The following is a 16555-nucleotide window of genomic DNA, read 5'->3' as shown; positions in this document are numbered from 1 at the left end:
TATTCAGTAATGAGCTAAAAACCTCTCTAGAACTGCTCCCAGCAGTGATATAACACAGTTATATAAACACACCTCTTTACTGAAGAGGGAGTCGTCTGCCTTGGTATATTGTAATATTTATCCTCCTATCCCCTTTCCTGTTCCTCGGTGTGTTGGAATCTATTAACGTGTTTAGAGTCTGTGGTGAGCCTCAGATCTCCAGTGGCTTTAAGCCCGGCTCCCATTAGACCAATCCTAAGATCTTATTGGATGACCTCCTCAGCTGGCCAATGGGAGTCAGGAAGTTCAGATAAATTGATCATGCCAGTCAATTCAGTTCATCATGAGGAGTAGCAGTCTGTAGTAGAGGTTAGATTAGACATGCAGACACATTTCTCAGCCCCTAATCTTTTTTTAGGACGGTTGCCTGTGTTTTTGAATGTGGGGCAGTCTCTCCTCGCACTGCATTTGTTAATGATGCTGTGTGCTCTTTATGGAGCACAGACGCAGAGATGTCTGCAGAGTCTGCTGCCTGCCAGCGGGTAAATGTTTGTTATTTAGGGCTTGTGAAGTGGAGCAATGTACTGTAATGTAGCCACAGTAATGAGATGGAAAAAGGCAAAATGTCTGTCTCTCTTCCTCGTCTGTCCCTCTCCTGAATGCTTGGCATGCATGCGTGTGTGCGTGCGTGTGTTTATGGGTGAGTACATTTAGGCTGATATAATTAGGGATAGTTTCATTCTTTTTTTCAATCATTGCCACGTTATAATTATTCCTGCTATATTATAATCTTAAAAGGATAAATACAGATTGAAGTAAAGCTTTATTTTTAATTAAACTTGGGTCTAATAGAACTTAATAGCTAGTTACAAGACAGGAACCATAACCACATGGATGTCCCACAACCTAATGCCAATTGTTCTTATTGATGACTTATGATTGATATTAAATGTACATCAGTAGTAACTACTGACTTAAAAGGTGTGCAGATCGGTCTGAGGTTGAGATTGTATGTTATATGTGTATTATTAACATTATATAAATATTTCATGTTATCTTGACTACATGGTTATCGCAACACCTCTGGTGCAGTAAAAACGAGCTCATCACCAGTAAGAAAGATTCATACACAGTCATTTGAGGTCTCTCTCTCTCTCTCTCTCTCCCTCTCTCTCTCTCTCCCTCTCTCTCTCTCTCTCTAACTGTTTCTGAAACTGCTGATCTGCTGACATTCAGTCTGGTTCTATAGACAGAAACATCTTGTTAATGAGAGAGGCCAGACCGGTTGGATCTGACCGAGAGGCCATGGTAACTCAGATAACCCCTTTTTACTAGAGAGAGCAGTAGAGAGGCTGCAGGGACACAGACTCACCAGCACTGGACAGGTGAACACTGAAAAAACGTAGCCAGGTCTGATGAACATGGATTTCTGCTGAGGCTGCAGAATCTGGTGTCAAGAGCATGAATCCATGGAACCAACCTGTATCATCTGACTGCTGGTGGTGGTGTGACGGTGGGACAGTTTTCTTGACAAACTTTGGGTCAGTAAATACCAATGAGTCTTCATGAGAATGTCACTGTCTGAGTATTGCTGCAGACCATGTTTGTCCCGTTTGGCCACAGTTTACCATCGTCTAAAGCAGTGGTTCTCAAAGTGGAGGGAGTGGGGGGAGTGAGTGTCTGTGACATTGCGCCCCCCTCCAGGGGGGGCGTAATGTCACAGACAAAAACAAAAAAAACGACCGACGACCTTTCACTGGTTAGTGAAAGCTCCCTCAGTGGCGAAATGCTAGGGGCTGGACTGACACAAACAAATCAAATACTGTTTCGTTCCTGACCATCACTGGCACGACTGAGTTACGTCCTCAGTGTGTCTTGTGGGCGGGGGAGCCCCAACTACCCCTAACCAGCTTTGGGGGGGCTCAGCTTGCAAAAGTTTGAGAACCCCTGGTCTAAAGGTTACTTCCAGTAGGATAAAGTAAAAGTATCAAACTAGTTTCCTGAATATGGCAGTGGGTTCAATGAACTTCAGGGACCGTTGGGGTTGGCTGTGGATCAGGGGTAGAACGGGTCATCCACTAACCAGATAGATAGCGGTTTGATCCCAGTCTTCCTCATTCTGCATTCTGAAGTGTCATTGGGCAAGATGCTGAACCCCAAAATGCCTGTGTCGGCTGTGCCGTTCTCATAGAAAAAAGTACTGCCCATAGATGCACTGTATGAATGTGTGTGTGAATTGGTGGATGGCAAAAAAACGGTACTTTGAAGCACTTGGAGTGGTCCTCAAGACTAGAGAAATGCTATATATAGACCATTCACCATTTAACTCTACTGTCGCCGGATGTGAACCCAGTAGAACCTTTGTTTTTTTGGTTGAACGTGAATGTGTAGCTGAAAAATCTGCAGAAATCATGGAGTCATGTCAACATGTAGCAGAATCTCAGAGATAGGTTTCCAACATATTGTTCAATCAATGTCATGAAGAACTGTTGAAGAACAGTGGGAAGAACCACCCAGTATTATAATGGTTATATGGTCATTGAGCATATATCTCTTACATACATAAACAAACCTGCATAAATTACTTATTAATTATCCATAAACCCATTGATTACATATCATAAATGATTATAAAAGAGTTCTCTCAGCAGCCTTATGTATTAGTCTTCAAAAGACATGAACAGTAACAGAGGTAGTGATAGAAAGGATGATCTGCATTTCGGTGGGGGCATGTACAATCTATGATTAATGCATGAAGAAGCAGATTAATGTGAGGTGTAAATGCAAAGTAGCTAAACAACATGCACACATATCCTGGATTAATGAATGCTGACGATAACCAGAAATAGTTTGTTATTCACTCTGAGTATGTTTCTATCAAGTTCAGTTTCTGTGGCAGTGCCACAGTAACAAATGAGTTTTCATTGATATAGTCCGACTAATCAGATGTGGCTGAGCAGTGGAGCAGCAGTGAACTCCCGGGGAAACAGAGGTGAGAAGTTGAAGGCTGTGGTGACTCTGGCCATCAGCATCCCTTCACCAGCACATTTCTGTGGTGAAGGGCGTAGGTATTGTGCACCAGGCCTTGTTGAGGGAGTGTCATAGTAAAGATCAAACGCTGTGTGTGTGTCTGTGTGTGTCTGAGCACAGACCTGGCCAGCTGGTGTGAGTACTGCCAGTAGCCATGTTTTATTCTGTTTCATGTTGCAGACACGCCTGCCACTCACTGTCAGAAGCATCCCACTCAAATAGCTTCAAAGGTTCCTGTAGGCTTCACATCCACTGTCAGTGGCTTCATTAGGTGTTCTCACACAACACACACACACACACACAAACACACGCACACGCAGTGCAGTGTAGCAGGGAGACCCAAAGGTTATTTTCTTTGAGTGTGTGGAAGGTCATTGTTTTGGCCGTGACTCTTCTCTCTGTTGCTCTTCCTGGGAAACTTGGTTGAGACTTCTCACAGATTCACACATACTCACATGTAACAGTATCAACCTTCTCACAGTCTGGTAGAATGACTGTGAGATCCCACACACACAAATAAATAAATAAAATATTAAAATCAACATGATCATATTTTGATTATTTTGATGCTCTCCATATGAATGCACTAAGGCTTGTTTGATAAAACACTAAGATTATAACCTTTACAGTATCCAGGCTGCCCCGCAGGTCAACAAGTGACTCTGCTCATTTCAAATCACTCACACATCATAATCTACGTAAGGAACGTCTCTCCTCTCTGCAGGATTGTGTGAGTGTGTGTGTGTGTGTGTTTGTGTTTTTTATCAGTAACAAGGTTAAAGGTGATGCAAATCTTTTCACACTGAGCCAATAAAACAAGATGTAATGTATCTTAATTTAATTAGTCAATCTAGTTTTTTTTTAAGCTACATGTGACAATATTTTATCGTGTTTTATTTCCTGTTCCATTGAAGTGTGGATGATTTTGCAACCATAATATGAAAGTTTATTCACTTTCAGTCCTTCACAAAAGTCCTCTGTGAAATTGTAAGTATGGCTTCCCATCATGAAGGTCCAGTAATAATGTGGGTATCTGATATGATGCTCATTTAGGTTTGGGACTTAATATTGAATTTATGCTGTGAGCACCACAAAGTAAGGCATGTTGTGACTGATCAGTGTGTCTCTCTGGCCTCATTCTGAACCTTCACTGATATGATTTCAAACAGATTTTTAGCTTCAGTTGGTTTATTCGGTTTCATGGTTTGATTAAAAAACAGTACCTGCTCTAAAGTCCTGGGTGATCAGTTTACAGCTTTGATATTTGAGGTATAGTGAAGTCGCCACAATATATCAACACTACTATATGTAAAGAAAAAAGAAGTAAGTCTGTTCTAGCAAATCAGTCCCAGTGTAAAAAGACATCTGTACTAAAGACATTATAAATGTATGTAATACCTTTATTTGTTTTTTATTAAAACGTACTGGAATTCTTTAGAAACCAGTTATACAACCATTAATAAGAACCCATTTGAATTGCCAGGTTGAGCAGAAAGGAATCAGAAAGTGGTGCAGGTAAATCCTCCTTATTTCCTGCTTTGTCGTATGGATTATAGCTGGATCAAGTCTTATACTTTTAATTTGACTCCACCAAACCAAGGGTTTTTCATTAAAAATAATGAAAGTGAATAAATGCTCAGTCGATGTTCAAACTCAGCTTCAAGACGTCCAAAGCAAACTGTCTGCAGCTTCCCCTCTATGGATGAACCCTCCAATTTGTAGTCACAGAAGGTTTCCTGTCCACTAAGTCCCTGCTGACCGAGCCTCTCTCTCTTCCTTCCCCCCCTGTCAGATCCTGCGCATCTGTACGAGGTACACCCCCGAAAAGGACACCATGACCTTCTCGGATGGGCTGACCCTCAACCGGACGCAGATGCACAACGCTGGCTTCGGCCCTCTCACTGAATTGGTGTTCACTTTTGCCAACCAGCTGCTGCCCATCGAGATGGACGACACGGAGACAGGCCTCCTCAGCGCCATCTGTCTCATCTCTGGAGGTGGGCAAACCGGGGCAGAATGGGGAGGAGTGGTGGGGGGGAAGTGGGGAAGAAGGACAAGATAAGAATAGAAGGCGGGGGGGTATGGTAGAGACACAAATGTGAATGCAACCCATCATCACATGTTGGATACAATGTGTCATATGTTCATGACATAAAATACACAAACTGCACACGTAGCAAACAGTAACTTCCTGTCACATGTTGCTGTTAAACTGTGAGCAGTCCAACAGCAAAAGTATGTCTTTATACTTTGACAGTGTTAAATCATAACTCGAACATTTCAACTCAGTGGGAAACTCTGTATTTTTCATCCTGCGCCCCATGTTTATAAATGTGGTGGTGTAAATGAATGATACTTACAAGGGCTGTGTCTAATCTCACCCACTCATTCACTAAACCCTACTTCACCATATAGTGACTTCTATGTAAAGGATGATAGTGACCTAATTTGCAAAAGAAAAAAGGGCACTTCAGACACTACCCAGTACATTTCTTCTGCCCCGGTAATTATGTCAGACTTAAGGATTATGACAGAACAATAACAACGATGTCGGCCGGTGGAGAATTACAATAATACATTTCAAATGTGCATTTTACACTTACCATCGATACAGGTAGGAAAAAAGCATGTATTAAAGTCCATGTTTTAATTTAGAAATAAACTTGTTTGCCGCGGTTTTTGCTGGGATGCATTGCTCAAATCGTTCTGTGAACCTGTCCGTCTTTATCCTTGCGATACTTGTGATGTTTTTGATGAGAGTGAGGAGAAGAATCTCCAGAGAAAGAGAGAGAGAGAGAAGGCTGAGACTTGCTGCCCTTTCTTCCTCGTCCCTCTGCCAGTTTTCTTCCCGTTAATGGCGTGAGTGCAATGCATGATGGTATATACTGGTTAGTGACCATCTGTTGTACAACACTTTCATGATGCACTGCAATACCCTTTGTCTACTATATAGGATATAGAATATTTGACTAAACATCACCCAAAACACACTGTGACAGTGACCCAGTTCAGAAGAACTTCGGTAGGTTCGCTGGTAAAGGAATCACTCAGTTGGAGGGGAAAGTGAATCAGCCTCCACCTGAGTCTGAAACCAGGTCACCCACAGGTTGCTGTCAGTGAGGCAGCGCTGTTGTGACTGGAGAGAGAGCAGGGAGAGGAGAGAGATGACGGGCAGGTATGTCACAGCAGAATCCGTTCGCTGAGTGGAATGTTTGAACTGCCCCCCCCAAGAGAGAAGAGGCTGCTTGTTATCCACGACCATATACACGTCAGGCATAACTAATGCCCTCATGTGGCTACACGCACATTAACACACAACTCTGTAACGCACACACATGCATATTCAAACACACACACATACATGCACAAAGTTTTCCTGTATGTCCACTGAAAGTCACACAGCGTCTCCTCTAATTATCACGCTCCCCTCTACCCGTCATTTTCATCAGCGCTCCGGCTCCTTCGCCGCTGGGTTTTCATTCAACAATATATATTTATATGCTCAATCCCCAGAGCCTCAGAAAATATTTCAGGCTCTTGCATAATCCGAGGAAAGCGCGAGACACCTCTGATTGCATCTGTAATCATGCTCCTTGTCTGCAGGCCCAGCAGCTTCTGATTTCAATGCACACACTGCCACCCTAAGGCCTAAAGGTGGATTGAATTGTAATCTTCAATGTGACTTTTTGTCAGAGCTGACATTCAGATGAAATCTCAATTGATGGTTGAATCTATATAGTTTTCTATCAGGATTTTTCATTTACCAAGTTTACATATTCAGTTGTCTTGATGAGCAATGGTCCAACAACCGGACATTTTAGATTCACAAGAAACAGAAAGTAGTTTAAAAATCAAAAAATTTTAAAATGTAAATGAGTACTGGAAACTGCAAACGTCCTGTAGTATATTTTACTAAGTGACTTTAAACGATTACAACTCTTTCTTCTCACTAAAGGATCGGCAGGTCAGTCATTCCAAGTTCTGTTCAAACCAACAGAGTTTTGTTTTAAAGGATGGGTTCACCTGTTTTTCAACTTTGGGGATTTTTCAAATCCCCAAAGTGCCTCCCTGTGGAGCTGTGTTGGCGGGACAATCAGAAAAGACGTTCACGCTAAATAAAGTGAGACAGATATTAACAAGTGAACCCCAGCTCCATCACTCCATCCTCCTGTCCTGCTGCTTTAACAGCCTCAGGTGAAGGTGACAGCATATTGAGCATCTCCATCACTTTCATTGGAACTGATTAAGGAAGTGATTACAGCAAAAAAGAACAGGAGGGAACAGTTAGAAAATGTACTTTGCATGTGTGTAATTTTTTAAGATTTACTGGAAAATGTGAACCAATCTTTTGAAATCTAAAATGAGAGCTGAATTGTTAGAGTATTTCCCCCTGATGGCATCATGCAGCCTGGAATCAGATGATTCAAACAAACTTAAAAGAAGGCCGTTATTACATCTTGAGTTTTGTTTGTGTAGCTCTGATCATCAGCCATTTTGGTTGTGATCATGTTTAAACTCTTTGAGATCTCTGAATGCAAAACAGCACCATGACTTGGCCCAATGGGATTTTAACAATTACTTTAGTGAGAACAGTATTATCTTAACCAACTCCCAGTTAACAAAGATGAAACCCAGGTTGTGATACAGAATTATTTTCCTTTAAAATGTCAAAGGGGAAATCAGATACCCGCCATAGTTTAATAAAATGTGTAAATGTAAACACTCAGGGTTGTGAAATCTGCTGGATATTCCAAATGGAGAATATTTTTCTGTGATGAAAATAAACCGACGCTAAGTCTTCTCAACATTGCCAGTGGCTACATGTGATGCACAATAAAGCCAAATAAAAACCAAAGGGAGCTACCAGCTAAAAAGTCCTTAATGTTTTTTGAATGGGGGATTTGAGCCATTGTCCCTGTTCACAGAGCAGAGGCCTCTGGTGCATTTGACGACTGAGTCATTCTAATATCACTATGTGCAGGGAAGTGGTCTCTGGATAGATGCACGGCTTTCAACACCAAATCTGCCGAGCAGCTCTGCCTCTAAAACCGCACAGTTATCAGAGCTGAGCACAACCAGTCGGAATTAAGGATTTTAATGAGCGTTCTGCTCAAGTTATCTAATTGTAACCATCGCTGCAAATTCTCCTCTGCAGCAAATGAGCTGACATAATGAGATAAACTCTTCCTTCTTAATCAAACCAGGCTTCATGCTGTGAAACATGTATTAGCCTCTAGCTTGTCTACATCAGATAAGGCAAAGACATGGATTTGTCATAGCTGAGCCTCAAGTCTGACTGGATTTTGTGTGCGTGTCTGTGTGTGCGTGTCAGATCGTCAGGACCTGGAGGAGCCCTCCAAGGTGGACCAGCTCCAGGAGCCACTGCTGGAGGCTCTGAAGATCTACGTGAGGAAGCGCCGTCCCAGCAAACCCCACATGTTCCCCAAAACCCTGATGAAGATCACCGACCTGCGCAGCATCAGTGCTAAAGGTGGGAGGGAGATGTCCCCTTACGCTTGCACCACACGTATCAGCTCACTGCAGTTACAAATAGCAGGAGGCATCCACGTCTGCCTGCATGTCAGAGACTGATATTCCTGCATTGAGGCGTAAGCACTCAAACACTAGAGGCTGACAGGCTGCTATCGTTGTGAGCAGAATTATCAAATAAGCTGGTGTCTTGCTGCAATGTGACACAGAGAAATTGAAAAAGGTTCAACTTTATGCAAATGTTCTCTGACGCGGGCCGGGAAAGGTTTTACTCGGGACCGTCAGTAAACTGAGAGAAGGAGAGAATCAACCTTGGAGTAGTTCTTTTAAAGTGACACAGAGACATTGGAGTAATAATCTACATTATTTTATCTTTTCAGTGTCTGTAATGTTCCCCCGGAGACCCAGTGGGTTTCAAGAGGTTAAAAACACATAAGACGACTGTGAACTTGTTCATTCAACTATGAGTTCTTTCAACTTGCACTGGTATACGAGGACCAGGATGGTGAACTCAAAATGTTCAAAAAGTCGGCATTCAAAGTTGGACATTTCTCACACTGGATAGTTTCCGTCTTGACAACTTAGGGGAAAAGGGGAGACCACCCAGTTATCTTCAAACTTGGGGAAATGGCTGCTGAGTAAGGTATTATAAGCCAGGTTTTATATAATGGGGGGGGGGACAAACAAGACGGTACGATGTTCATTTTTACATCAAATGAGCAAAGTATGTGCTGAGTGCTTTGGTGCGTTACCATCAGTGGCACTTTGTGATCGTTATCGTCAATATTCAGTTGCAAAACTTAGCAGGAACGCTGACAAGGAACACAAGGAGGCAGCACCTTCTCGACACTGGCTGCCTGTAAAACACCACAGATTGAAAACATCTTTGATCTGTTCCATGTATGATTTGGACTGACTCACAGTGCTGAGCCTTAAACCCTCTTTAAGCTTTGTGGCAGCCTCAAACGCTTCTATCAACCTTCCACAGACCTAAGTCCCTCGGCTTTGGAATCATTATTGTAGAGTTTCCTACTCTTTATCTCTGCTCGTTATCTTCCCTTTAAACCCTTTGTTTAAACTTGGCTTCTTGTTGTTTCCTTGGTTTATCTGATTCCTCTCCCAGCTTATTGTCTTACTAATGCTTTCACTGTTTGTATCGGTTTCATTTGTGTCCTAATCCTTTACTTTTTCTTAGTTTCACTTTTTGGTTTGATATTTTCTCTTCTCTGTATTTTCTGGGTTAAAAAGTAGCTTATATAGTGCACAATGCAAATTAATAGTTTTAGTAAACAGTTTTTTATTAAATTAATTCACTGAGGATGTCTGACAAAGAAATCCTTTTGAAACTGCTTCATTTTGCTTTTGAATCTGCTAATTAAAAAAAATATCTTCACTCAATGTCCACTCAGGGCATCGTTTTGGAGCTTTCAACTTGTCTGGTGGTTTTCAGGGGTGGTTGAGTTAGATAAATTGTTCACAGGCTCAGACAGAGCCAGTCAGAGGACGTTGAATTCAGATACTTCTCTAACAACTGTTTCCAAAATCAAGAAATAACTTTCATCCCCCAATTTTGTTTACCTCCCTCATTTTGTCTTGCAGGAGCAGAACGCGTCATCTCTCTGAAGATGGAGATCCCAGGTTCCATGCCGCCACTAATCCAGGAGATGCTGGAGAACTCGGAGGGCCAAGACAGCCAGAGTAACAGCAACAGCACTTCAGCCGAGGCCGCGGAAGGTGAAGGTGAAGGTGAAGGTGAAAGGGAAGGGGAAGGGGCCAGCCCCGGCGGCAAGGACAGTCCCAAGGAGGACACCCCTGCCCAGGAGTCACCGGATTCCTTGGACACAGAGGAGGCTGCAGCCACACCTCCTAGCGAAGAGCCCTAGGAGGGTGCACCCATGGGTGCCTCTGAGACTTGCTCTGACATTTCTTTGCACACAAAAAAAGAACAGCCGGCAAGGAGTAGACCCCCCCCCATGCCCAACCTCTCTGCCCTGACTCTCTGACGCTTGGTATTATGTTATCTTTGTATCCTTCTTCTCCCATTCCTCTAAAACTCCCTCCTTAAAAAGAAAACGTCAACACGGAGGCCTCAAAGGATTTCGGTTTGTGTATAATGCTGAACTGAGCTCTCATTTGTAATGGCGTCTCTGGGACTGTGACAAGAAGGACGTGGCCCTCACAAACCGCCAGAGATGATACTCCTCAGGTCTCCCGTGTAACTCCTTATCTGCATGACAGGAGTTGGATAAGTGGTTTTACTCCTCTCTCTCTTTCTCTTTCCTACTCTGTCCTCATCTCTTTCCCTCTCTCATGTTGTTGGCATACGTACATTGTACATACCATCGTATGGTTAGATCTCTGTTTCTATGATGAATTTTGTGGTGCTTTTTTCATTGTCTTAAATATTATCTTTGAGGCGATACATCAAGGTTTGAAGAGGGACAAATTGTAAGTCCTTCAAAACGTTATCTAGAATGTTATTGCATATTGACATTATGGAAGTCTAATATTTTATATATGTTGCTATATTTAAAACAGTTTTTGTCTTTTAAAACACTTTACTCGCTCACGTCTCTACATGAACGAGTTTACATCCTCACCGCCAGAATGCGAAGCTTCTCTCCATATCGACAGCCGAGTCTGATCATCTGTTTTCTCGACGGAGGGAAGCACAACAGCAAAAGCCTTTGACACACACTCATCAGATTGACCACGTCTGTTTAACTTTCCAGTCTCGGCATGAACCGCAGAGACCCGATGCACCAGATTAGATTTAGAATCAGCCTGTCTATGAAATTAACTCATCTGGTGGCTGTATCTCCTCCGTAAATCAGTTTACCTCGCTGTCAAAACAAATTGGACAAATTAGGTTGTTGATAGATACCAGAGATTGTTCTGCAACAGGCTGTGATCTCACAGGACACCCTATACTTCTAGTGGACCATGACTCCACTTTAACCACGGTCGGTTCAGGGGTTTCACAAGTTGAAAACAAGATGGCCCCACAGTGATGACTGAATGTATGAGGAAGATGTCTGGCTTCACATTATGCTACATGCTATTTATAAATCCAATTTCCTCCAGCACATACGATTGCAGAAAATATCTCAAAAAAGGGAGTGATGATGATGACGGATGATGATTGGAATAAACATCACATATCCACATTCTCTCTTCTGCAGGCACGTTGTGCTCCTGCTAGCAAACAGAGAAGAAATTCATCTCTGGTCTGGTTTCAAGGATGTCTCATATCTCTCTATCAAGATGCAAGTAGAATGGGATACCGTTAAAAATGTAACAGTTGCACAAATAGAAGTTGTCGGGTCATCAAAGCCTCGGCTTGAATGTCAACCTCATGAGTGTGTATCCACCACCAACAGCATGAACTACCAACCAGGCTCTGCAGACACTAATGGGCTCTGTTATGGCCTTATGAGCAGAGCTCCTCAACTTACGTTTCCTTCTCTATCCTTTCAGAAGTGTCTTGTTTGAACCAGTGAAACACATGGGCAATGCAATTCTGATTGCTGAGCTGCGTGGGTCGAGGAAGATTGTACAATAATTTAGAAAGCACATGGTGCGGTGGAATACCCAAATCCACTCCACTCATCCGCCTTAGACTTCAGACTTGACAGTGTAAGCAACATTTAATGATGCAAGAGGAGATCCCAAATGACCCTCCACAGCCCTGAGAAATGCAGTCGAGTAAATCTTCTCTTCGGACATTAGATCCAACTGAGTACTTAATCTCATTGGCGGGAAGTAGGCGGCGTGGTGTATCAGATGAGGCAGTCCCGCTGAAATTAAAAGATGATCCTAGAGAGCCGCTTTTCTTCACAGCTGAGGTCGCACATCCCACCGAACAATGGGAACTGAACTCCATTATAGCCACTAATACCCAGATCCCTCACTACGCTGCTGTCCCTGCAGGTCGGATCACGACTCCATTCAGGCTGATACCGTGTGGTTGTTCATGAACAGCACTGGGGACAAACTAACTGTAGCACTTAAACATGTTCGAAACGTAGCAGTATGACAGCTAACGGCCCCGCCCCCACAGCAGAGGGCCAAAGTTCAACCACCTATCAAACATAAAAGTAAGGAGAACACGGATATTGAAACAGCTTAGGATTTCAGAAAATGTGTGTTTCTTCTTCCAGAAATGATGCAGTAAGTAGGACAGTTTTTTGGTTCATAAGTGAAGGTAATAAGCAGGAATTTGTGCCAGCACGTATTCATTTTGGCTCAAAATTTTTTTGTATTTTCTCGTTTAAGGCTTCATACCAACTTTCGAGTCTCCATTGAATTTAACACTTGTCACCAAATTTCAGATCAAAATCCAGTGGAACAATGCAAATAAGCTGACATCCACCAATCCAAGATATTGGTTTTGGTTGGTTGGTCAAATTATATTCATCAGCTTTTTTGGAAAGATGAATGTGTTGAGTCTATGGTCATTTACATTTGATTTTAGGATCAATTTACCGATGTGGATTCGTCACAATTTGAATCTGAAATTATTGATTTACAAAAGAAGTTCACTTGTTCTTGAGCTTTCGGCCACATAACACCTTCCCTCGTCCACATGTAGAATTTACTTTGTTGTCATTTAACTAGAGACATGGTTTCCGCTTGTTAGACTTCTCATCCACGTCCAAGTCTAAAAGGAGTAGTTACACCTTTTTGCTAAATGCACTTATTCGTTAGGAAGTTGGGAATTTGTTAGTCTAGCATATATGTTCGACCTCGGAAACAACAGTTTAGAGGTTGTGAAATCAGAATTTATTAAGTAAAGAAAAAAATATACTCACCTCCTCTGGAGCGTTCAACCATATCGCAGGGTCTTCATCCGGTGAGCTGAGCCTAAATTCACTTCCATACATCACTATAATTATGTTTTGCCATTTTACTGGAGTTCCCAAATTCTCAGTGTCAAATTCGTGCTCTATATATAGAACCTTCCAAAATCTCAACGTGTCTCCATGGCACGTCCAAGAAATTTTGCCAACTGTCCCTTAGTGCAATGCTTTGCGTTAAAGCAAAATTTACAGTTGTGTGACATTTACAGTGTCAGTGAGGCAAAGTGAAAGTACATGACAAACTGATTCTGGACACCTATGATATGTGTCAGTGTGACACTGTGATGTTTAAAGGTTTTTTATGACTGAGCTTTGTAGGACTTGATGAGATGAATTATTAAGTTTGATGACAGTCGGCTCCTTAAATACAAATGCAAATTCAAAATCTGGGTCAAAAGCAAATTTTACGTTGGCACAAACATACTCCCATACCTAATGTCCTAGAAGTCTCAAAATATTTGCTGGGATGAATATTTGCTGAGATAAGCACCTCACGGAACTGTTGTAGATGAGTCATTCTGAAAAGTGAGACCCCGGGGCAGTGAGGAGTTCTGGGTCTCAACAGCGCACAACAAAAACCCATCTGCGTTCCATCCCTGCCCAGAAATACATATCATAAGGGAAACCAGAGCTGTTTTAGGTTTGGTTTTGTTTTGTTTTCGCGTGTTTGAATGTGAATTATGTCATGGAGTCTGTCAGATGAATGATATGCAGTGTTAAGGAATAATTACTTCTATCTCAATGTGACATAGGAAATGTTCTCCCTTGATTTTCTGTCTTCCTCTCCTGGTGAGAGATGTAGGTAGGGCGTCAAGGTGTTCTTATTTTATTTAAAATTGTTTTCCTTTTACGAAGCTGGAAAACCTTCACAGCCGAAGAATGTCCACATCCACTCCTGGCGCGTCTGGCGTGCCCTCGGGCACCCGGACACAGCAGGAGCCGTTATCTGTTCCCTTAGGAAACAACTTCACAATGCTGAATTACATCTTGTTTGTTTCTGTTGAATGTTGTACCGACGTAACTGTAATACTTTACTATCTAGCTCACTGCAGAGATGTTACATAAATGGTGTGTGCTTTGCATTTCATTTGGCAGCTCTGTGGAAAAGACGCTCCTTCATTTGTCCTTGGGATCCTGGAATCGCATCTGAATAATGTAAAACAATTCAAAAGGAGGAGTAACTGGAACTTGGTGGGCTGACCTGGGCATCCGGTCGCCACAACACACACGTGTACAATTTGCGACAAATAAGAGAGAGAAACCCGTGAGTGGAGGAAATGGACAACCAAGTCACCTCAGCACCTGATGTCATTGATATGCTCTGTTCCTGTTCCATGTCTAACAACAGAGCTGCTCCACTCCCCACCCTCTGCCAGGAAGCCAATCAGCTGTCGTCAATCAATCAAACCCAATCAGTCGACAGCTATTTGGTTGACAGGTCAACAAATGAACTAGGGCTTGACGGGGTATGTGAATAAGTGCTTTGAAAAACCAACAGGATTTGACTAAATCAGCCTAAATCACCCTTCAGAGTGTCACACAGCAAACAACTGCCCTCCACCAGGAATATATCAACGCTGCACTACTACATATCTTTATACTATGATAGAACATTCTCATGGTGTAATGTGTGTAGTGTGTCAAAGGTGTCACTTTTTCTGAAAACCCCAATACGAATAATCACCCGACTCTACAGTTCTATGAAGCTTCACAGCCTCTCTAAACACTTTGCTTTGGTTTATTGTCTTGCAACTTAACAGTTGACCTTCAGTCTCACTGCTGTCAATGTCCTCACTTGCATCTGCAGGTGGAACTTCCGCTAACTGGACATCCCCCACCTTGCATCAGGCACCAATCTGACAACACAACAGGAAGAAGAGAGAAACAGAAACATGACTCCAAATGAATGTCCCTCTACAGCTGCTTTCAGACATGCACTGGACTCCACAGCTCCTCCGTATTTTCTCCGAAGGAGGTGCATGTGTGAACGCAAATGTCCAAGTGAGACGTTCCGTGGTTTCTACTGACCTCTTGTTGTAAACGCATCTCTGCAGAAAAGGCAAACTCTGGGGGAAATCCAAAATTCTCCACCTTTTACCTGGAGTTCATGTTTGACAACAGCTAGATGTCCTCTTGAGCTGAAGGTTGACTTGTCCCTTTAAATAGGAGGTTTTGAATACCTGCAAATTACAGATACTTTGCTCCCTTGTATGCTACAGTATGAGGAAGGTGGGACCTTGGAAAACCAGGACAACTTCCAGTTTTTCTGTCTTTGCAGCTTTCCCACATCATTTCAAGATGGCTGCCCTATTGTCAGCCTTGTAGTAATACCAAACCTCAGTGAGCGATTTTTTGTGTCACTGACTGAATTATATTTCATATTTTGTTTCAATGTAACAAGTAAATGCTTTGCAACCATTGAGCCGGCAGTTTGTTGTGACTTGACGTCGCCAAGTATCCGATATCCTCAACATTTGAGTCAAATTACAGGCAGAAGGCTGTTGTGAAGTTTTTCCCACTGGTCCGACCAGTTTTACATTAACACAAACACATGGCAGTTGTGTTACAAAGACCCTGTATCTCAGTCTCACATACCAGTCCAACCCTAGACAAAACCAGGAGCCAGAACACTAGACTGTGAACCAGTATCAGTCATTAACAGTAGCTCTGTTGTTGTCCATCTCGAAGGTGTATTTGGTCGACATCATAAACTGTCCATCGTCGCCTTTTTTCCATCTGTTACAGAGGACCTCCCCACCAGTCATATGCAGTGTTGTATAGTCGTGTTAATATGAGACATAATGATCACATCCCACTGAGCGCGAGAGGGGGGCAGGGGCAGGGACGGATGAGGATCGATCCCATCAGCCCCTGCTGCCGGCTCCACAGGGTGAACTTGACCTCAGTAGCTGCTCTGAGGTTTGCGCTCCGATCTGTTTCTCCATTTAAAATATTGTCTCTGTTTGTACATTAACATATGCTTTTTATGTTCATATACTGTTTAACTTTACCATGAACTGTCCTGGCAAAGTAATAAAATATATTTATTTTAAAAATACATGTGTGTGTTCTTTAAAGCATGCAGGTTATGAATCCTGACAAACAGTGAATGTCTAGTGTTCATTGGAATACGCAGTAGCTCCTGCAGCTGAATGAATACATTGTGCGATGCTACAAAATAGAATGGTTTATACAGA

At 42.5% G+C, this 16555-nt stretch overlaps 1 protein-coding gene across 1 annotated transcript in view; it reads left to right on the top strand.

Annotated features, from left to right (window-relative positions):
• Window positions 1-16414, top strand: part of LOC128462003 (retinoic acid receptor beta) — a 126591-nt gene extending 110177 nt beyond the window's left edge. Inside the window, exons 6-8 of the mRNA XM_053447222.1 lie at window positions 4802-5006; window positions 8342-8500; window positions 10099-16414. Of these exons, the coding sequence (XP_053303197.1) occupies window positions 4802-5006; window positions 8342-8500; window positions 10099-10382 (648 nt within the window). The 3' untranslated portion in view covers window positions 10383-16414. The remainder of the gene's footprint in view (window positions 1-4801; window positions 5007-8341; window positions 8501-10098) is intronic.
• The last annotated feature ends 141 nt before the right edge of the window (window positions 16415-16555 follow it).

This window comes from Pleuronectes platessa, chromosome 18 (assembly GCF_947347685.1).
Source record: "Pleuronectes platessa chromosome 18, fPlePla1.1, whole genome shotgun sequence".
NCBI lineage: Eukaryota > Metazoa > Chordata > Actinopteri > Pleuronectiformes > Pleuronectidae > Pleuronectes > Pleuronectes platessa.
The sequence above is the reverse complement of the archived record's forward strand: the minus strand, read 5'-3'. Positions and strand labels throughout refer to the sequence as shown.